Source organism: Oncorhynchus tshawytscha, linkage group LG20, assembly GCF_018296145.1.
Source record: "Oncorhynchus tshawytscha isolate Ot180627B linkage group LG20, Otsh_v2.0, whole genome shotgun sequence".
NCBI lineage: Eukaryota > Metazoa > Chordata > Actinopteri > Salmoniformes > Salmonidae > Oncorhynchus > Oncorhynchus tshawytscha.
Window position 1 is genome coordinate 817,095 of NC_056448.1, and position 23,224 is coordinate 840,318.

Sequence of the window (23,224 nt, forward strand, 5' to 3'; positions counted from 1 at the left end):
CACAGGTGTACTCCAATCAAGTTGTAGAAACATTTCAAGCAAATCAAATCAAAGGAAACAGGATACACCTGACCTCAATTTAAAGTATCATAGCAAAGGGTCTGAATAATTATGTCAATAAGGTATCTGTTTTTTTATTTGCGACACATTTGCAAAAAATTCTAAACCTGTTTTCGCTTTGTCATTATAGGGTATTATGGGGCGGCAGGGTATATGTCTTCCAATGGTGCGACTGCTGTCGGCATCCAAAGAGTATCAAACATCTATGGCGATGTTTGATACAGCAGGGTAGCCTAGTGGTTAGAGCATTGGACTAGTAACCGGAAGGTTGCAAGGTCAAACCCCCGAGCTGACAAGGTACAAATCTGTCGTTCTTCCCCTGAACAGGCAGTTAACCCACTGTTCCTAGGCCGTCATTGAAAATAAGAATTTGTTCTTAACTGACTTGCCTAGTTAAATAAAGGTAAAATAAAAAATACATTTCTGCCAAAAAACGCATTTAGATATATATAAAAGTTAACATTCAAACGGCTTTCCTGTCAAGTAGTGACCAGCGACATGTCTAGTTTCCTGAAACGGGTCACAAATGTGGAAAAAGTCAAGGGGTCTGAATACTTTCCAAAGGCACGTTGCACATATTTATTCCATAGCGAAGTGAGTGTGAGTTACATAAGCCAGAGGGGCTATGCTGAGATAAAAAGTTCAGTTAAAATTAAAACAGGCAGCCACAATGATCCCTGCTATCTTCACTTCCCCTTTCCCATCTTCATCCAATCACCACTCACCTCCACTCCTGTCAGACCCAGTGGTCCAAGTGGGCCCTCATCTCCCTGAAAACAGTGATAATGGCATTAGCATTTATCTTATATTAAAATGAAACACTGTGGCTGCAACCCAAATGGGACAATATTCTCTACATAGTGCACTACTTGTGACATACGTCATTGGTGAAAAGAAGTGCATTATAAATAGGACACAACATGTATATGGAGCTGGTTGTCCTCACGGCTGTTTCAGGAGCAGTTGTACACAACTCCAGTCCTTGCAGCATTTTGTGACTACTGAACATGACCCAAGCCAATCAGCAACAGGGTCAGAGAGCACCACAGAGAGCAATAAAAACCACTGGAACAGCATAACTCATGGACTGGGGTTGTCCACCCCTGACATAAAACAAGCTGCTGTATCATATCATACCTCTAGCCCGGGCACCCCTCTAGGACCAGGCAACCCCCTCACTCCTGGCTTTCCCTGCAGGACATTACAAAACATTTGACAAAGGCAGAATGTGCAGTATCACAACCAAAAGCAGGCACTTTCTTCATGATCATCACCCACTGTGTCTCCCCCCCATGAAACAATACTATAGAATACTACAGTACTTACTCGAGAATTCTATAGATTTCTGTAGCATACTGTAGATACTATACTATACTCCACACTGTAGTATCCCTCGATCATGTCTACTACTACTTAGTATTGCATTTTGCAGTATACTATACTACACACTGTACTATCCAATCGTGTTGTTCTTACTATACGTTGATCGTGTAGTTCTTACTATAGAACAGGGGTGTCAAACTAATTTGCCCCTGGGGGCCGCATTTGGTCTTCAACAAGGTCCGTCGGGCCGCACTGAAAATGTGTTATATTTCCTCGGCATAAACATTTGCGTAATATAATCCTCTATCCTGGGGCGGCAGGTAGCCTAGTGGTTTGAGCGCTGGACTTGTTACTGAAAGGTTACAAGATTGAATCCCCGAGCTTACAAGGTAAAAATCTGCCCCTGAACAAGGCAGTTCTCACTGTTCCTAGGCTATCATTGAAAATAATAATTTGTTCTTAACTGACTTGCCTAGTTAAATAAAAAGTAAAATATCCAACATTATTGGAATTTTCCATACTTCCTGACTATCTAGCTTTACTTTCGGTGATTATTAGCGAGCTGGACACATTCAGTAAATTGCATAAATGTAGGTCCATTACAATTTCTAGACCGTTTCAATTTGGTTTTAGTCAGTTAAAAGTACATCTAAAAAATGCAATTCTGTAATAATCTGTAGATAACTGTATTGCTCTACCAAGCAAAAAGGCAGTAACTGCTATTTCGGTCAAAAATGAGTTACATTAAATACATACTTAATCACATGGACATGTATCCTGCCTCTATTGTATTGTGTTTTGGAGAAAATCGGGGTCATGTTAACAGTAACTGCATAAAGTTACTGTGAAACCAAAGTAAATAAAAGTCATTTTTCTCAGTTCCACGCTATGAGCAGTTAGGTATGTCTTCCAATGGTGCGACTGCTGTCGGCATCCAAAGAGTATCAAACATCTATGGCGATGTTTGATACAGCAGGGTAGCCTAGTGGTTGGAGCGTTGGACTAGTAACCGGAAGGTTGCAAGTTCAAACCCCCGAGCTGACAAGGTACAAATCTGTCGTTCTGCCCCTGAACAGGCAGTTAACCCACTGTTCCTAGGCTGTCATTGAAAATAAGAATTTGTTAACTGACTTGCCTAGTAAAATAAAAAAATAAGGAAATGACATATTATTGATATCTACATGGCGCATTGATGTGAATCACAATGCTGCTCTCTCATTTACCTATTTGTGTCTTACGGATTGTGGTTGTTATGGATGGCTGTTCACAAGTCTAAATGTGTTTTTGAACCCAATAAGGGTTGAATTCAAGAAGTTTAAGCTGTCTATCAATCATTATTTTGAAACCAGTGGACAGCCAGTGAAAATGCACTCTTGCAACAGCTGCATAGTGCAGATCCCAGCCTATGGAATAAAAGTGGGTCATTTATTGCTCAATCTAATTCATGCTGATAAAAAAATATAGATCCATAGGCCTAATGGACACATGCTCCAACTTGCAGACTTTTGATCTCCAGGAGTAATCTGGAGTTTCTACATCCATTTTTGGATTTATAAATTACATGTATTAATGTAAAGATATAATTTAAACATTTTATTATATGAAGTAGAAAGCAATGGGTTAGAAGAAGCCTACATAACCAAACCATAAACAGTAAAATGTAACATCCATAAATGGCCAGCTATGTAAACTTTAACAATGATTTAATCTGCAATAGATGTTGTTCAATTGGTAACACAAATTGTTGTCTTCTAATGCCTCTTAATGGGAAAGTAATCTAAAAGTTTTTGAATGTAATCAGATTATGTTATTGAGTTTGGGTAATCCCAAAAGTTACCTTACTGATTACAATTCTGGACAGGTAACTACTAACTGTAACAAATTACATTTAGAAAGTAACCTACCCAACCCTGAGTATAGAACATATATTGTGTTCCGGTTACAGAAAAGAGCAGAAGCGCTGAACAAGCTGTTCAGACTGCAGTCCTACCTACTAACAGGTTATGGAAAGTTTGCTCTTTTAGTATTTGTGGAAGCCCCCACTTCTATGTCAAATATAATAAAACACAATAGTAAATACTACAGTTATGACTGAAATACTATTACTGTTTTTTAACTATGGTAATACTGCAGTATTTATACTTTAGTAAACTGTCTGCAAAAACAATACTAGGCTTCAGTAAAGTCTGCAAAAACACTAAAGTAAATATTATAGTACATAAATACAGTAATACTACAGTATTTATACCATAGTATGCATTAGTATTTTTTCATGTGGGTCATACCAACATTCAACAGATCCCAAAAAGAACAAAAGTTATTTACTCACATTTGGGCCTTCTAAGCCATTCTCTCCAGGAGGCCCCATGTCTCCAGGGAAACCCTGTGATTTAGAGAGAAAAGGGAACATATGTATGTTGTTGTGTGTGTGTGTCCATGCATTTGTGCATGTGTACTGTAAGTGGTTACCTCTGCTCCTGGAAGGCCAGGTACTCCATCAGACCCTCTCTCTCCTGGCCTGCCCTGGGAGTAGGAGGGAAATGCAAGGAAAATGAAAGCTGCAAGCAGTGGGCCCACTGTGCCACCATCAGCACAAATTTGACATATTGCCCAAGGATGCACTACTTCTGTACTCCTTACCATGCTTGCCAAATATCACAACTAAAAATTAAACAGATCATACAATATTTTAGACAATTATTTATGATATAGACTACTTTAAAATGTCTTCTTCTCCAGAACCGCTCGACTGATCAGTGCCACATTTGGTACATGGTGTCTACGGAAGCACATATTCAAAAAATATTTTCCAAGCCTCTTGCTCAAACAATATGCCCACAATAAGCCAATGTGCTTGCATTAATGATTGTTCCTGTCCAACAGCCTCCAACAGCCATACGGCTAAACTTAACCATACTTTACACATTAGCTAGACTCATAGCCCTTAGCATGTGTGCCAACTATCATCATTCGAAGTCAAACAGATCAAGGGATATAAACATATAGAGATAGCAACATGTGATTGTTATAGCATCGTCGTGTCATGGCACGTGTCTCTTACATTTATTGTTATAGCACCACCATGTGGCCAATTTGCATGGCATTACATGTGAGGGTGTGGCCAATGGCCTTTTACCATCATACAAGGTTCCACCCTCCTAGGCCTCACCAGGAATTTGCCTTTTAATGTTGCCTTACGGAACAAAAGGAATAATTATAATAATTAAACCTGCAAGCAGTGTTGACAGGGTTCAAGCTAGGTACTGTTATTCATTGTTGGTAACTGTTGAAGTGATTTGAGTAGTTGCTATAAGATGGCAAAAGTGTTAGTAGTACCTGAAGAGATGCATCAGGCATATTGATAGTGTTTGACAATGAAATGTTTCACACTCAGAAAGTATTCAGACCCTTGAACTTTTTCCCACATTTTGTTACATTACAGACTTATTTTAAAACGGATTTAAAAAAAAAATCTCAATCTACACACAATACCCCAGAATGACAATGCAAAAACAGGTATTTCTAATTTTTTGCAAATTCATTACAAATAATAACCGGAAATATCACATTTACATGAGCATTCGGAACCCTTTACTCAGTACTTTGTTGAAGCACCTTTGACAGCAATTACAGCCTTGAGCCGTCATGGTATGATGCTACAAGCTTGGCACACCTGTATTTGGGGAGTTTCAACCATTTCTTCTCTGCAGATCCTCTCAAGTTCTGTCAGGTTGGATGGGGAGCGTCGCTGCACAGCTATTTTCAGGTCTCTCCAGAGATGTTTGAACAGGTTCAAGTCCGGGCTCTGGCTGGGCCACTCAAAGATATTCAGAGGCTTGTCCCTAAGCCAACCATGTGTTGTCTTGGCTGTATGCTTAGGGTCATTGTCCTGTAGGAAGGTGAACCTTCGCCCCAGTCTGAAGTCCTGAGCACTCTGGAGCAGGTTTTCATCAAGGATCTCTATATTTTGCTTTGTTCACGTTTCCCTTGATCCTGACTGGTCTCCCACTCCCTGCCGCTGAAGAACACACCCACAACATGATGCTGCGACCACAATGCTTCACCGTAGGGATGTTATTGGCCAGGTGAAGAGCGGTGCCTGGTTTCCTCCAGACGTGATGCTTGGCATTCAGGCCAAAGAGTTCAATCTTGGTTTCATCAGATCTTAGAATCTTGTTCTCATGGTCTGAGAGTTTTTTATGTGCCTTTTAGCAAACTCCAAGCAGGCTGTCATGTGCCTTTTACTGAGGAGTGGCTTCTGTCTGGCCACTCTACGAAAAATGCCTGATTGGTGGAGTGCTGCAGAGATGGTTGTCCTTCTGCAAGGTTCTCCCATCTCCACAGAGGAACTCTGAGAGGAACCCTGGGTGGACTCCAATGAAGTTGTAAAAACAGCTCAAGGATGATCAATGGAATGAATTTCGATACTCATAGCAATGGGTCTGAATACTTATGTAAATAAGGTGTCTGTTTAACATTTTTAATACATTTGCAAAGATTTTTTTTTAAATAGCTTTTGCTTTGTCATTATGGAGGATTGTGTGTAGATTTTTGAGTTTTTTTAAATTTTATCCATTTTAGAGTAAGGCTGTAACGTTACAATATGTGGAAAAAGTGAAGGGGTCTGAAAACTTTCCGAATGCACTGTACATTCATATTTATGTACGTGAAATGTTTTAAACGTGAAACACTATCAATACCCCTGATGCACATCTTCAGGTACTACTCATAAACACTACTCATTACCCTGATGAAGACAGCTTGCCTGTCGAAACATTGGACATTACATTTTTGCATCGGAGCTCATAGAGTGAGGCTCTCCTTTATTTTTATTTTCCACTCCGCTAGACAGCACTTACCACGCTTAGACAGCACCTAAATAAGTGTGCGTTTCTTTTTCCTCTACTCAAACACACACACACACACACTGGCCCCACAGCGCGACCATCATGACAAATTGAACACATCGCTCTAGGATGAGCTGCTTCTGTACTCCTTACCACGCTTGCCAAATATATGAACGCAACAGCAAACAGATCATACAATATGCCTTAGAGGAATTTTGGACCAACAACTAAAAGCCACGTTACAATTCACATTTACTGCTGCTGATTATTTTCCACATGTGGTCCCATGTTGCTCAGTTGGTGGAGCTGGTGGGTTGGACTCCCACGGGGGACCAGTACGAGAAAGCATGAAAATGTATGCTCTCACTACTCTAAGTCCAACTGGACAAGAGTGTCTACTAAAACGTCATGTGAAACTGGCTTAAATTAAGATATGGCATCTCTATTTTGTTAATTAGCCCACTGTTAATAACATCTTCAAAGAATTGTGCATATCACCAGTCAAGTTAAGCTCGAGCACTTTCAGTACAGAGCAAAAATGGTGATGATGCATTTTGCATGGCCAAACTAAAATCCTTATCCCAATGCAATTCATAGCGGGAGAACTCACCTGAAGTCCTGGTTTTCCTCTGGTACCTGACAACCCTGGAGTACCCTGAACACCCTGTTAGATACACAGACCCCAATGATTTTAGTAATCTCAGCAGCAACAGAACACTGAAAGCATTATATCCAATGAGATTGATGGGAACTTCACCAGCCGTTAGACATGCATGCCTTTGGTTCTCCAAGGCCAAGGCTCTGTGTGAGTGTGTACATTTGTTTGGGCAGTTGGAGGTCAGCAGAGAGGAAATTAAAGGGTTAACCTGGGGGGTTGGGGTTCTACCTTGTCTCCTTGGAACCCGATCATTCCCTGCTGTCCATGAAGCCCAATTTCACCCTAATGTGGTTGGAGGAAGTGAAAGAATGGAGGGGGAAAGAGAGAACACCATTAGCAAAAGGTGAAATGTCTGCGCTCTATTGCACACATCCAACATTTTACTACAAGACAATACTCATTATAACTTTGCAAAGATTAGCATTCATTCACTATACCCGATCACTAGGGTTGGGTAGGTTACTTTCTAAATGTAATTTGTTACAGTTAGTAGTTACCTGTCCAAAATTGTAATCAGTAACGTAACTTTTGGATAAACCACACTCAGTAATGAATTCTGATTACATTCAGTTACTTTTAGATTACTTTCCCCTTAAGAGGCATTAGAAGAAGACAAAAATGTTACCAATTGAATGACATCTATTGCAGGATAGATAAATGTTAAAGTTTACTTAGCTGGCCATATATGGATGTTACATTTTAATTTATGGTTGGTCAAGTAGGCTTCTTCTAACCCATCGCTTTCTACTACATATAATAATATGATTAAATTATATATTTACATTAAAAACTAAAGTCTATCAGAATTCCAGTCATTTCAATAAATGTTATATCCCCCTGAGTGGCGCAGTGGTCTAAGGCTACAGACCCTGGTTTGTTCCCAGACTGTCACAACGGACTGTGATTGGGAGTTCCATAGGGCGGCGCACAATTGGCCCAGTGTTGTCCAGGTTAGGGGAGAATTTGGCCGGGGGGGAATAGGTCATCATTGTAAATAAGAATTTGCTCTTAACTTACTTGCCTTTACTTTACTTAAGTTATTTATAAAGTTTATTTTTACAAGGACAATGTAGATTAATCAAAATTTCTGTAAAAATGCTGGTTTTAACCATTTTGCATGTGTGACTACCAAAATATCAGTTTATCACCTTACATGCTAAGCAAAGGCAGCAAGTCTCACTTGTGCAGAATGTTGTGTGATTTCACAGTGGACAAATAGTCAAAATAGAATGAGTTGGTGTCCAAACTGTTGACTGGTGCTGTACATACACAGTATATCATTTTTAAATCCAAAAATGGAGAATCTACAGATTTCTCCTTTAAGTCGATCAAAAGTGTGCGAGTTTGAGCACGTGTCCATTAGGCCTATGGATGTATGTTTTTATTAGCCAGGTTGTGTTCATTAGGCACTAAACAGAAGACAACTTAATGTAACATGGAGGGATTACCTGGACTCATCATTTTACTTTTCTGTGGAAAAAAAGGATTCTGTTGCGTGACCTAATGAACATGACCCAGGGCTTTCTTCCTGACCATGTGTCCTGACCAGGAAAGACAGAGTGATGTGAATTGACCAGATGAAAAAAAAACTGGAGTGGCCTTGAGGTTTTTCGTGGTCAGATTACAGTCAGGAAAAACTCCTTGCCCGGTTTATACAGTAACTGCTCACCATTCGGAGCACGCTAATGTACAAGCTGGCCAGAGGGGGGACAATGTAGATTAATCAAAATTTCTGTAAAAATGCCGGTTTTACATTATGCATCACATGCTGCTCAATCACAGGCCAATAACAGGAATATTCAGATCACCTTATCACCTTTCAGTCCTGGTTCTCCTGTGTTGCCGGACACCCCCTGCAAGAAACACACACATGTAGAGATTAGTACCAATCAAACTGTCCCCTTTCCTGTCTGGCCTGTCCCATCCCAATAAATCAGTAACTTAGTATTATTCACTATATTATTGTGGAGCTGCAATGGTCAACAATTGCACTGACCGCTATAAACTGTTTATTAAAGTTTGACACGGAGACATCTAATTAATTGGCAGTATTATTCCATATAGTATAGATAGGACAACAGTAACAGACTACTTTAACAGGAGCAGAAGCTCATATTTTCCCAGATGTACAGTATACTACTACACTAGTGGGGTTATAAAGGAGTAAGGTAGGTGCAAAGGCCCTGTGTGTGTGTGATCACCTTCAGTCCATCGGGTCCTGGAAGGCCCACCTTCCCATTCGGTCCCATGTCACCCTGAGGCCAGAAAGAGAGAGACACAAAGCCATATTAATCTCCTGATAATCTGGTCTGTAAAAAGCCAATTTAACCAATGTTATTATGCGAGTTAAGTGGACAAGACTTTGAGCTAATGTATTAAAGTGTGTTAACTCAACAAACTCTGCTTGAAGTGAGCTGAATTTGAAAAAGCTTGTTGAGTAAAATTACAAATTCATTGCCTTTGGAAGGCAACACTGTATGTTTGTTCTGCTACAGTACATGTCCAAATGTTGAGAAAAGTCACAATCCCATTGCAGCTGGTTGCCTTACAATTGTTAATTTAATCAACAAACTCTACTCGAATTGAGCTTAATTTCAACAAGCTTGTTGTTGTGTAAAAATTACAAATGTAAATTACCCTGGCAGTTATTCTCAATGTAGGTTAGAGATAATAAAAATGTCAAATTATTGGATATCCTCACTCTGACTGGATTCCAATAGGAATGACAAATTACTTTGCAAGCCAGCATAATGCAACTTTTAGACCACTGCTTTAGGGTGTACAGTAACTAGGCCCTCAAAGGCCTTATGATATATGTTATATACTGCTTTAGGGTGTACAGTAACTAGGCCCTCAAAGGCCTTATGATATATGTTATATATTGTCATAAATACTTTAATTTTACACTGGGAAATATGCAAATCATGTTGAAAAAATTCTCAAGATGAATTGAATGTTCACTCAACCTAAAATTCAAAGTTGAGTGAACATACAACTCAACTTGAGAATGTATGTTAGTTCAGCTATATGCTATAAAACTCACAATCCTATCACAGCTGGTTGCCTTACAATTGTACGTTGAATCACCCCCCCCAAAAAATGTACAATGTAGGTGACCTGGAATGCACCCCTTGAGGAAGGAAATCAGGAAGTGTTTCACAATTCAAAACACTGTCAAGTTTTACTCTTATGATAGTGAATATCTTCCAGCTAGTTCCTCCGTTCCTAGGTATAAGCACCAAAGACATAGATTGGGGTGTATTGGGTTAGAGATTAATTTAATTACATTTTCATGCCTTTGAGAGCATGGCGTTAGCTGGATCTGTATGTGTGTGTGTGGCTGCGTGTGAATGCATGCTTTTTGAGTTTCATTCAGTTAGGATTCAGAACTGGGTGTCCCAGAAGAGAAGAATATTACTTTCCTTCTCTCCAGTGTGTGTTCAAGTTTGTTCAAATTGGAGACATAATCCAAGTCTTTGATGGTCATTATAAAGGAAACAAAGGAGTCTTATTAGAAAGAATGCTGTGCTAGATTGAAGGCCTGCAGATAATGTTGACCTATGAGCATTCAAACACTAGCAAATGGGCCACAGCAACTGTCACAGACTGGATCCCAAATGGTGGGGTGGGGTGTCGGATCAAAAATGGCAGTTGTATATTTACAAGCAAACAGAGATGTGGCTTGGTGGCAGAGGAAAGGGCTGCTGTGTTTACCACCAGGATCAGGTGAATGCCTAGTCAGACAGACTAAGGGCAGAGGTGTAATTAGAGGACCACAGCATTTCCAATTATAGGCCTGCTGGTGGCTGAGGATAGAGTAGGGGGAAACAAAGCAGGCTGAGGATAGAGTAGGGGGAAACAAAGTAGGCTGAGGATAGAGTAGGGGGAAACAAAGCAGGCTGAGGATAGAGTAGGGGGAAACAAAGCAGGCTGAGGATAGAGTAGGGGGAAACAAAGCAGGCTGAGGATAGAGTAGGGGGAAACAAAGCAGGCTGAGGATAGAGTAGGGGGAAACAAAGCAGGCGGGAGAAAACTAGGGAAACGTTATAGTCAGAGGCAATTTCGCCCGTGACAGAGGAACTGGCTCTTTACAAAGCTAAATTAGAAAGGAATTCGAGGGCACAGCGTGTGTACCCCAATAATCTCTCATTCCTCCTTTATTGTGCACTTGTTCACTACTTCAACAATTTGAAATAATTAGATTGGTGCTGAGGGAGTTTCCATATACCAGTAATTTCCTTTCAAATCCACAAAGGGAAGTGAACAAATGCACACTTGGGGAGAAAGGCAATATAATTGGGATGCACCCAGCAGCTCCCTTGTTAGTCTCTGGGGGATTGGTGTAGATTGAGGGCTGTGTGCTGTTTGGAGTGTCATTTATAGATCCCAGGCAGGATAAAAGGAAGGGAAGGCCATTCTGTCACAGGGCTTCTGAGATGCCTTTGGGTCGTGTCGTGTGGCCAGCACAAAGTCACCCCACGGGGAACAGACGTCAATTCAAAGTGGAAACAATGTTGATTCAACCAGTGTGTGCCCAGTGGTAAAATATGGGCCAGGCAGTAAGTCATTCTGAACATATCCAACAAATTAAAAGACTTACAGTACATTAAACAGCTCTCCATGCCTTTGAAGATATGGTCTTCAAAGCCAGTGTTGGGTGGAAATGGATGTTGACACCCGTGCACACAAACCAATAAAACAAACATAGAAATGGTGTACACAGAAGGCACAGACAGTTTATACTTACAATAAGTCCAAGAACTCCATTAGGACCACGGGCTCCAAGCAAACCCTTGGAGAGGAAAGAGCAAGAGAGGAAGTGTGATTGTGAGAGCGCTAGAGAGAGAACAGGTTTCTGGGGTTATATGCTGGATCCATCTGTAAATAGCCCACCCGATCTACCTACCTCATCCCCATATTGTTTTTATTTACTTTTCTGCTCTTTTGCACACCAGTATCACTACTTGCACATCATCATTTGCTCATTTATCGCTCCAGGGTTAATCTGCTAAATTGTAATTACTTCGCTACTATGGCCTATTTATTGCCGACCTCACGGCATTTGCACACTGTATATAGACTTTATTTTTTTCTATTGTGTTATTGACTGTACGCTTGTTAATTCCATGTGTAACTCTGTGTTGTTGTTTGTGTCGCATTGCTTTGCTTTATCTTGGCCAGGTCGCAGTTGTAAATGAGAACTTGTTCTCAACTAGCTTACCTGGTTAAATAAAGGTGAAAAAAATGTAAAAATGTTTGTTTATTTAACAAACACGCTCAGAAGAGTGTTTAGTGAAGACTAAGGAAGGGGGTGGTGGGGGACATTTGTGTGTGTGTGAGTGTATGCATGTGTGAGAGAAGGTGAATTGGGAGCTAGGCCCCCTGTCTGTCCTGCTGCAGTTTATCTCCAGGTTCCATCTTCCCTGGCAATGCAAGAAGAGAACAGTTGCAGAGGGACACAGATCAGTTTGTTGACCCCCTGCCTCACCCCCTCTGCTACGGGCCCATTTCCTCCTGCCTTGCAGCCCATGATGAAAGGATCACTTTATTCTCCTCTTCTTTTTCTGAAGAGAGGAGAGATGGAGGCTAGCCTCGCAGGAAGTCAAGAAACTCAAACTAGCTAAATTCCTTTTTCCAGAGGAAAAGTGAAAATAAAGTCAAGTGAAAAGATAGAGGGACATGATCTGTGGAGATCTGGCCATTATTTCAGCTTTCATCAGCCAATCTGAGGTTGTTGTTGCATTCACCTTCCAATAGCAATAGCCTGACAGTTATTGTCACCCTTAATAAAGATGAGCAAAAAAGACTGTAGAAAATAAATAATGCAAATACTGAGCTATACTGAACAAAAGTATAAACGCAACATGCAACAATTTCAAAGATTTTACTGCGTTACAGTTCATAAGGAAATCTGTCAGATGAAATAAATTAATTATGCCCTAATCTATGGATTTCATGTGAGTGGGTATACAGATACTTTGTGTGACCACCATGTGCCTCAAGCAGCGCAACATCTCCTTCTATTAGAGTTGATCAGGCTGTGGCCTGGGGAATGTTGTCCCACTACTCTTCAATACCTGTGTGAAGTTGCTGGATATTGTTGGGAATTGGAACATGCTGTCGTGCACGTCGATCCAGAGCATCACACATATGCTCAATGGGTGACATGTACAGTATGGTGAGCATGGGGGTGTGCATCATGCTGAAACATGAGGTGATGGTGGCGGATAAATGGCATGAAAAATGGGCCACATGATCTCGTCAAGGTATCTCTGTCATGCCCTGACCTTAGAGAGCCTTTTTATTTCTCGGTTTGGTTCGGTTGGGGTGTGATTTGGGTGGGCATTCTAGTTTTTCTATTTCTTTGTTGGCCGGGTAGGGTTCCCAATCAGAGGCAGCTGTCTATCGTTGTCTCCGATTGGGGATCATACTTTGGCAGCCTTTTTTCCACCTTTAGATTGTGGGATCTTGTTTGTGTGTAGTTGCTTTCTGCACTGCATGTAGCATTACGTTAGTTTTTGTATTGTTTTTTCGGTGTCATTTAAATAAAAGAAAAATGTACGTCTACCACGCTATACTTTGGTCCAATCCATCTCTAAACGATTGTGACAATCTCTGTGCATTCAAATTGCCATTGATAACAGACAATTGTGTTTGTTGTCCGTAGCTCATGGGAGGCCGGTTGGACGTACTGCCAAATTCTCTAAAACAACATTGGAGGCGGTTTATGGAAGAGAAATTAACAATACATTCTCTAGCAACAGCTCTGGTGAACATTCCTGCAGTCAGAATGCCAAACGCACACTCCGTCAACTTGAGACGTCTGACATTTTGTTGTGTGACAAAACTTCTAATTTTAGAGTGGCCTTTTATTGTCCCCAGCACAAGGTGGGGACAACACAGCACCTGTGTAATTGTCATACTGTTTAATCAGCTTCTTTATATGCCACACCTGTCAGGTGGATGGATTATCCTTGGGATGTAAACACATTTGTGCACAAATTGAGATAAATAATTTGTGATCTTTTATTTCAGCTCATGAAACATGAGACCAAAACTTTACATGTTGTGTTTATATTGAAGTTAATTGTATGCATGTGTTTTTCTGGGAGGATATTATTTTATACAAATTGCTCCTTGAAAGAGATTCTGTTTAACTAATACTTTTTTTTAAAGATATGGTTAAATTATTGGCTCTTATAAAAACGAAGCAAATGTAATTGCATAAAACATTTACTTTTTTAAAGTAGTCAGTCTTTTCAGATTTTTATGAAATAGGACCTATAATTACTTACAATATGAGTGAAATGGTTTTCCTTCCAAAAAAACTGCTTTTTAACTGTATGTTAAAAAGCAGCTTTTCTGTGTTGGAATGGTGTGGGTGTAACCCAACAACTGAATGTGGTGAGCATTAGTGATGTGCGGGACAGAAAAGTAATGTTTGGAAAATATTTGGTAAAGTGGTAAAAGAGGATGGTAGCAGTGCCGGCTGTTACTGTGATGACTGAGGCACTATACATATTCCACGGTCACAAAACGGGACTTCAAACAGGTCTACGGCATGTCAAGGGAAATGTAGCCTACTGTTTAGATGTGTTAAATGGAAACTGTTAAATGGAAACTGGAAAAAGTTTTTTGGCAAACTCCAAAGTCCTCTGATAATACTAGTCCCATGAGAATCGACATCCCTGTGATTTGAGAGAAATGTCTGAGTTTGACAGGTGTTGCTTGCAGTTTGAGCAAGAAAACAATAACTGATTGAACTAAGTGCTGCTCATAGCCTATATATGAAGGCCTTACATGTATCAACTTTCACAGTGAATGCTTTTGTGCGAATGAATTGAACATCGCAAAAGCATCATAAACTTCTCCGTTTTGATGTTAGCAAACAACAAGTAAACATTCACAAAGCCGCGGGGCCAGACGGATTACCAGGACGTGTACTCAGAGCATGTGCGGAACAACTGGCAAGTGTCTTCACTGACATTTTCAACCTCTCCCTTACAGAGTCTGTAATACCAACATGTTTCAAGCAGACCACCATAGTACCTGTGCCCAAGAAAGCGAACGTAATCTGCCTCACATTGGTAGCCATGAAGTGCTTTGAAAGGCTGGTCATGACTCACATAAACACCATCATCCCGGAAACCCTCAACCCACTCCAATGCGCATACTGCCTCAACAGATTCACAGATGGTGCAATCTCAATCACACTCCACACTGCCCTTTCCCACCTGTACAAAAGGAATGCCTACATGAGAATGCTGTTCATTGACTACAGCTCAGTGTTCAACACTATAGTTCCCTCAAAGCTCATCACTAAGCTAAGGACCCTGGGACTAAATACCTCCCTCTGCAACTGGATCCTGGACTTCGTGACGGTCCGCCACCAGGTAGTGAGGGTAGGCAACAACACATCTGCCACGCAGATCCTCAACATGGGGGCCCCTCGGGGGTGTGTGCCTATTCCCCTCCCCTCCTGTATTCCCTGTTCACCCACGACTGCGTGGCCAAACACGACTCCAACACCATCATCAAGTTTGCTGACGACACAGTGGTAGGCCTGATCCCCGACAACGTTGAGCCAGCCTATAGGGAGGAGGTCAGAGACCTGGCAGTGTAGTGCCAGGACAACAACCTCTCCCTCAATGTGAGCAAGACAAAGGAGCTGATTGTGGACTACAGGAAAAGGAGGGTCGAACAGGCCCCCATTAACATTGACGGGCCTGTAGTGGAGAGGGTCAAGAGTTTCAAGTTCCTTGGTGTCCGCAAAACCAACAAACTATCATGGTCCAAACACACCAAGACAGTCGTGAAGAGGCCACAACAACTGAAAAGATTTGACATGGGTCCCCAGATCTTAAAACAGTTCTACAGCTGCATCATCGAGAGCATCCTGACTGGTTGCATCGCCGCCTGGCATGGCAACTGCTCGCCATTAGACATGCACCTGTCTGGGGAGTGGGCATGTCTGTTTATTTTTGGGCAATGGCAAATTAGAAAACATTTCTGTAGAGGTGTGGGAAGAATGTTTTAATCTTTCAGAGTTAGTTTAAAAAAAGTAAGAATGCATGTAACCAATATGAGTTGCAAATTCTGCAAGATTGATTGTCTATTGAACAATTTAAAAGTAAACTGCCTACAGCCCACACTTCTATGAAAAATAATTGTTGTTGAATATTTTGTTTATTAATACATGATTGTGATCTCTTGCCTTGGTATAGGTTCTGAGATTAAATGGGCTAAGACGTTACACTCCTACGGCCCAGCAATACTATAGTACAGCCTACACAAACGGTCAAATATTTTAAATAGGCTACCACTTACCGGTCTGTTTACCTTCGAGCATTGTTGGCTATTGAATGACTGATGGATGAATGCCTAATAGGCCTATGTGTTGTGTAGTGGGAAAACCAGTTACGTCAGAATAGTAGAGACATTCCCTGCAATACGATTATGATTTAGGCCTAATGCAAGAGCTAATAAATATATGCAATCTTCTTATCAATGGCAAATGTATCTGTTTTATCATTAGGCTTACGTTTTAAACTCCCACACCAGTAGCACTTTTTCGAACTGAAAGACGATGGCCAGAGCTTACCCATGATGTTGCACACAGATTTAAGTCAATAAGTCATTGTTTTAGTCAAAGTATTATATATTTGGGCTTGTAGTGACAAACCCAAACCTCCCACTTCATGGAAATCCATGTGAATGCAGTGTTTTTTCCTATGACAAACAAACTATTTTTCAGCCTACGTAACGTTTCTGGGTTTTATTTGATTATTAATCAGAAACAGATGCAAAGTTATTAATCTTTACGAAGGAGATGAGCCAAACAGCCTTGTGGAGGTTAAGAGTATTTTTTGTGCTCATGTACCTTTGATAAATGAGGTGTCCGGGGCCCTTGTTATGTTCAGCAGCTTCATGAACTTCAAGTACCAGGACATTTTTGCTAAAAACCTGGTTGCCTCTGCCAGGATACTGAAACTTGGCTGCAAGTGGAACTTCCAGCAAGACAATAACCCCAAGCACACATCAAAATCCACAAAAAACGGGTTCATTTACTACAAAAATCAACATTTTGCAATGGTCATTTCAGTGTCCGGACTTGAACACCATTGAAAACCTGTGGTTTGAATTGAAGAGGGCAATCCATAAGCGCAGACGAAAGATATCAAGGATCTGGAAAGATTCTGAATGGAATAAGATCCCTCACAATGTCTTCTCCAATCCAATCAACATTTTAGAAAAAGGCTCGGTGTCAGATTTCTGGGGCATACAATATACATACACAAAAGGATGCGGACACCCCTTCAAATTAGTGAATGTAGCTATTTCAGCCTGAAATATTGCAGACAGATGTATAAAATAAAGCACACAGCAATGCAATCTCCATAGACAAACACTGGCAGTGCAGTAGAATGGCCTTACTGAAGAGCTCCGTGACTTTCAACAAGCCAGTTTGTCATATTTCTGCCCTTCTAGAGCTGCAGAACTGATCGTCGAGAGTTTCATGAAATGGATTTCCATGGCCAGACAGCTGCACAAAAGCCTAAAATCAGTTGGCTGCAGTGGTGAAAAGCTCTCCGCCATTGGACTCTGGAGTATGGGAAACGTGTTCAATGGATGCATCACTTTTCACCATCTGGTAGTCCAACAGATTAATCTGGGTTTGGCAGATGCCATGAGAACACTACCTGCCCGAATGCATAGTGCCAGCTGTAATAATGGTCTGGGGCTGTTTTTCATGGTTTGGTCTAGACCCCTTAGTTCGAAGGGAAATCTTAACGCTACAGCATACATTGACATTCTAGACAATTCTGTACTTCCATCTGCAAATAGTCTGCGTAGCCATTTAAATACCTGTTCAGGAGTGTTATAGCTTGGGAGTAGAAGCTATTTAGGAACCTCTTGGCGCTCCAGTACCGCTTGCCGTGCGGTAGCAGAGAGAACAGTCTATGACTAGGGTGGCTGGAGTCTGACACTTTTTAGGGCCTTGATGCCAATGAAAATAAAATCTATAATACAAAAATATAAAAAATGCAATATCATAAACCTTGTCTGTCCATCTGTATGTCCAAAAAGTACTTACAAACAAAACAGTCAATCTCTTGGATCCTTTGTGGTCAGATAGGATTTTCTTATCATTGTTGAAAAGTATCACAGTCCACATTCCCACTGAGTGAAAAGCCAGTAGAAGAGTGTGTATGGGAGTGTGTGTGTGGATGGTGAGGTGAGTTAAGTGCTCGTAAAGACTTCACTCCAATACACAGGTGAGAATGAGATAAATAGAAAAGTATTTCACTGGGAAAGAGGGGATGTAGGACAGTGCCTGTGGAGGTTTTACATCTTCCTACATAGTGATGTGGAGTAAAGTAATATAGTATGCCTAGATAGAAACTGTATGGACCAATGCTGTGTGTGTGCATGTTTGTTCACGAAAGGTCACTTACTGGGTCCCCGTCTGGTCCTGGTGGTCCTCTTTCACCAAAGTCTCCAGGAAACCCCTGGAGAGAGAGCAGCTTTAAAGCGACAATCTGCGATTGGTACATCCATTTGTACTAATGCACAGTAGTTCTACTAATCACAGTAGTTACATTTTTACTTCTGCACAGTATCACCAGGTCTGATTTAAAGAAAGTAAGAATGCTACTGCTAGTCTGGTCCCAGACCTACAAGTGCTCCAATGGTCAGAGCAGATGGCAGAGGAGTTGGCTAAAGCACATACTGATCTGGGACCAGGCTAACTTTGACCCTGATGCCAATGCTGTTCAGAAATAAAAAACAAAGCTTAAGTGTCTGTTTTACATGAAGACATCATCCCAATCTTTGTTTGCGATTTTATTTTTGATTCACTCTAGAAAATAACTTGTGCTAGTACAATGCGTGCTAAATCATGTTTTATATCTACAATGGGCTATCATACTACAGAGTTTGAAAACCTTTGCATTCTACAGTATATTTCACATTCAAACTCAATTTCTCTTACAATTATTAATTTCAGGTCAGAAATAATTCTGCCTTTAGATTATTATTACACAATACACTTTCATTTTAGTCACAGCAAAGCCATTGCAGTAATTGTATAGCTTCTAGTAATCGTAACATAAGTGAAATATAACATGATATTACATTCAAAAACACTCATTTGTACAGGTCTTCCATCTGCACCACACAATACTACAACAGAGGCTAAGCAAACTCACTGAATAAATGAAGCCCAAAAATGTCATCTTAAATTGAAAATAACTTCGGTATCCAAATCTACCAAACTAACATCTAAACATGATTTGAATGGCGAAAACATAAAGGTCTCTGGGACTGTAGCTGAGCAGTACTCCAAGAGGGCAAGCAATGTGTCTTAAGGCTTGTACACATCGCAACGAAAGTGGATCTAGCATTCGTCTGCGTGTTTTAGGGACCACCCTAAGGCATCACATTTTTCCTGTGATTCCACATGTAAAATGGGTGCGCATTCGATTTGCAAATTAGGTTCAGAGATACTAAGTACTCTCTGCCAGCAAATGTCTGAGCCCTTAGGGATCCCCGTCTCCCAAATTAAAATGTCAATGTGTTGTAAATGCAATCTCTGGTAAAACTTTACTTAAATCGTGCAGGTACCCCCCATGATCAAAAGTATGTGGACACATCTTGGACCATCTCATTCTAAAATCATGAGTATTAATGTGGAGTTGGTCACCCCCTTTGCTGCTATAACAGCCTCCACTCTTATTTCTCCCCAATATGGTGGTATCCAATTGGTAGTTAGTCTTGTCTCGTCGCTGCAATTCTGGTACGGACTCGGGAGAAGCGAATGTTGAGAGCCGTGCATCCTCCGAAACACAACCCAGTCAAGCTGTACTGTTCTTGACACAATGCCCGCTTAACCCGGAAGCCAGCCGCACCAATGTGTTGGAGGAAACACCGTACACCTGGCGACCGCGTCAGCGTGCAATTCGCCCGGCCTGCCACAGGAATCGCAAAATGTGCATGTGCGAGTGAGTACATACACTGCGAATAGGTGAATTTTGTTTCTATGTGGATATAATTTATCATTGTCACAGGACAACATCAGAAATCTCTGCAGGCACAGATCTTTCCACTCTCTCTGAAAAACTAAACAACCTCTGTCATCAAGTATTAAATGTCAGCAAACAATTTTAAGATTGTGAGAACAGAGTTTAAGTTAACAGACAATCTGCTGAACCTGAAAAGTGAATCTGCATACAGAGAATGGCTTTACCACTTGACATACTGTGTACTGTAAGTGAAGCAGTCAAAGATCCCTAGGGAATAGCTGACCTCTAGATGCATCAGAGGGGAAGAGAGCATGCACACACACAAAAACACAACAACCTGTACATGCCAAAACAAAGAAAATGCCTGCACATACAAACGCTCCCTCATGAATGCATGTGCACACATCCCCACTTAAAAGCTACCACATAAATAACAACCTCATTGGAGAATTGTTTTTTCTAAGCAGCTAGCGCTTCAACAACAGCTTGGGTGTGTTGAGTTTCTTTGTAAGTATTATTTACTGAAAGCCAATTGGCAGCAGCTGCATTGGCTTTCAGTAGTTCAGATGTGCAGAAGAGGTATGGAACAATGCCCACGTGAGACTCCAGCGCACAACCTGCCATCAGAAAGAGCAGGCGGATCACCACCTCAGTGAGGCTCCCATGTTCCATCCTGGTAATCGCGCCTGGCTCTCCACCAGGCACCTCTATAAATAAAAACTTTTCCTTGAAAGAAAAATGTTTCTCTTCTTTGACAGTGCATTTGTCAGTACTTCCCTTTGTTACTAGAGGGCAATTAGCCAATTTTTAGGGGCCTGTACTCCTGAAGTTGTTTGTGTACATGCCAGCTAGTTCTCAGCTGTTAGCAGCCAATGGCTAGCAGTTTCTTAGTCATTACAAATAAGTAAAGTACTGAATTATTGAATGTACCAAATCAAACATTAAACCTCGTAAACAGTTCATTTAGACCTTGCGTTTGAAACCGGTGTTTATTTAATCAAATGTGTGCAGATGTCCAGCTATTAAAAGGGACAGTCAGCTATTTGAGTCTGCGTTTAGTTTAAGTTTTGCAGTCTCGGCATTGACCCTCTTGACTCTAGACATATGCTGCTGTTACTGCTTATCTATCTATCCTGTTGCCTAGTCACTTTACCCCTACCTACAGTATATGTACATATCTACCTTAATTACCTCATTCTCTTGCACATCGCCTCAGTACTGGTACCCTGTGTATATAGTATATACTAGTTATCTTTACACATTGTGTATTTATTCCTCGTTGTTATTTTTCTATTTCTTTCTTTGAATTGTTGGGATAAGTAACTATTTCACTGTTAGTCTACACCTGTTGTTTACAAAACGTGACAAATAAAATGTTATTTGAAAGACACTCGCACAAAAAAAACCTACAGGTGGTCCAAGATGGCGTAGCAGTCTGATGTGTGTTTTTGTCTTGTCTCGTCCTATATTTTGCATATATTTTCCACTCACTTTCCATCTACGGACTGAATATACTGCAACCCGCGTCACCCAATGTGGTACGGATCTGCTAATTTTATACTTTAGAACCAGAATCCCCTTCTGGAGCTAGCCAGCTAACTAGCTACTTGCTAGTAGTCAGTTTGCCACTGCTAGCGGTCCTCACCGTTAACTCGGACATCAGCCAGGCTCAACCTGGTCAATTCCTGCCAATCTGAACAGCGCAATATCAACCAAGAGCATATCAGACTGCTTTTTCTCTACCACATCTCCAGATTTATACCGCAAGCTCTGAACCTTTACGGCGGATCATCGCAGCTAGCTGCTATGCAAGTGTCTACTCCTGGCTAACGTCTCTGTCCTGAAGCAAGCACCAGTTAGCCTGAAGCTAGACTCGAGCGAGGGCCATCTCCTGGCTAGCCAAAGAAGTCCACCAGCCAATTCTTGGGCCACAATACCTCTTTTGCCAGTTGACCCGGACCATTTACTGCCGACACGGAGCCCCGCCGATCCATAATGACTGGTTTGCCAATGTAACCGTCCGCGGAGGTCTCAACAGGCTCTTCCATTGTGATGTCGCCGGATGCCCATCTGCTAGCCCCGGCCCGCTAGCTGTTTGAATCACCATGTCTCCAGCTCGCCTAGCGTAGCAGCGACTACGGAATGGCTCCCTGAGTCATCTAGTGCTACTCATTGAATCCTATGATCACTCGGTTACACATGCCTCTCCCTAATGCCAATATGCCTTGTCTATTGCGGTTTTGGTTAGTGATTGTCTTATTTCACTGTAGAGCCCCTAGCCCTGCCCAAAATGCCTTAGATAGCCCATTTGTTCCATCCCCCTAACATGTGGTGACCTCACCTGGCTTAACTGGTGCCTCTAGAGACAAAACCTCTCTCACCGTCACTCAATGTCTAGGTTTACCTCCACTGTACTCACATCCAACCATACCTTTGTCTGTACATTATCCATTAATATATTCTTCCGCGCCCAGAAATCTGCTCCTCTTACTCTCTGTTCCGAATGCACGAGACGACCCATATCCTACACCTCCACTGTTGATGTAGGGGTTAAACCAGGCCCTGCAGCCCCCAGCACCACTCCCATTCCCCAGGCGCTCTCATTTGTTGACTTCTGTAACCGTAAAAGCCGAAGTTTGTTTTATTCACTGCTTTAGCACACTCCGCCAACCCTGATGTCCAAGCCGTGTGAATCATGGCTTAGAAAGGACACCAGAACTCCTGAAATGTCCATCCCTAACTATAACATCTTCAGACAAGATAGAACTGCCAAAGGGGGCAGAGTTGCAATGTACTGCAGAGATAGCCTGCAGAGTTCTGTCATACTATTCAGGTCTATGCCCAAACAATTCAAGCTTCTACTTTTAAAAATCCACCTTTCCAGAAACAAGTCTCGCACCGTTGCAGCTTCTCCTTCACCCAAAACCACACAGCTGATGTTCTGAAAGAGCTGCAAAGCCTGGATCCCTACAAATCAGCTGGGCTAAACAATTTGGACCCTCTCTTTCTAAAATTGTCCGCTGAAATTGTTGCAACCCCTATTACTAGCCTGTTCAACCTCTCTTTCGTATCGTCTGAGATCCCCAAAGATTGGAAAGCTGCCGCGGTCATCCAACTCTTCAAAAGGGGGAGACACTCTAGACCCAAACTGTTATAGACCTATATCCATCCTGCCCTTTATTTATTTTATTTTATTTCACCTTTATTTAACCAGGTAGGCAAGTTGAGAACAAGTTCTCATTTACAATTGCAACCTGGCCAAGATAAAGCAAAGCAGTTCGACAGATACAACGACACAGAGTTACACATGGAGT

At 41.4% G+C, this 23,224-nt stretch overlaps 1 protein-coding gene across 3 annotated transcripts in view; it reads right to left on the bottom strand.

The window, feature by feature from the left end:
* col27a1a (collagen, type XXVII, alpha 1a) overlaps positions 1-23,224 on the bottom strand; it is a 221,135-nt gene that overhangs the window by 119,978 nt on the left and 77,933 nt on the right. For all 3 annotated transcript variants that reach the window (XM_024381218.2, XM_024381219.2, XM_024381217.2), the window contains 10 exons: positions 18,345-18,398; positions 11,636-11,680; positions 9,090-9,143; positions 8,697-8,741; positions 7,117-7,170; positions 6,841-6,894; positions 3,853-3,906; positions 3,713-3,766; positions 1,198-1,251; positions 786-830 (listed from right to left, as the gene is read on the bottom strand). In XM_024381218.2, coding sequence (XP_024236986.1) covers positions 786-830; positions 1,198-1,251; positions 3,713-3,766; positions 3,853-3,906; positions 6,841-6,894; positions 7,117-7,170; positions 8,697-8,741; positions 9,090-9,143; positions 11,636-11,680; positions 18,345-18,398 — 513 coding nt within the window. The remainder of the gene's footprint in view (positions 1-785; positions 831-1,197; positions 1,252-3,712; positions 3,767-3,852; positions 3,907-6,840; positions 6,895-7,116; positions 7,171-8,696; positions 8,742-9,089; positions 9,144-11,635; positions 11,681-18,344; positions 18,399-23,224) is intronic.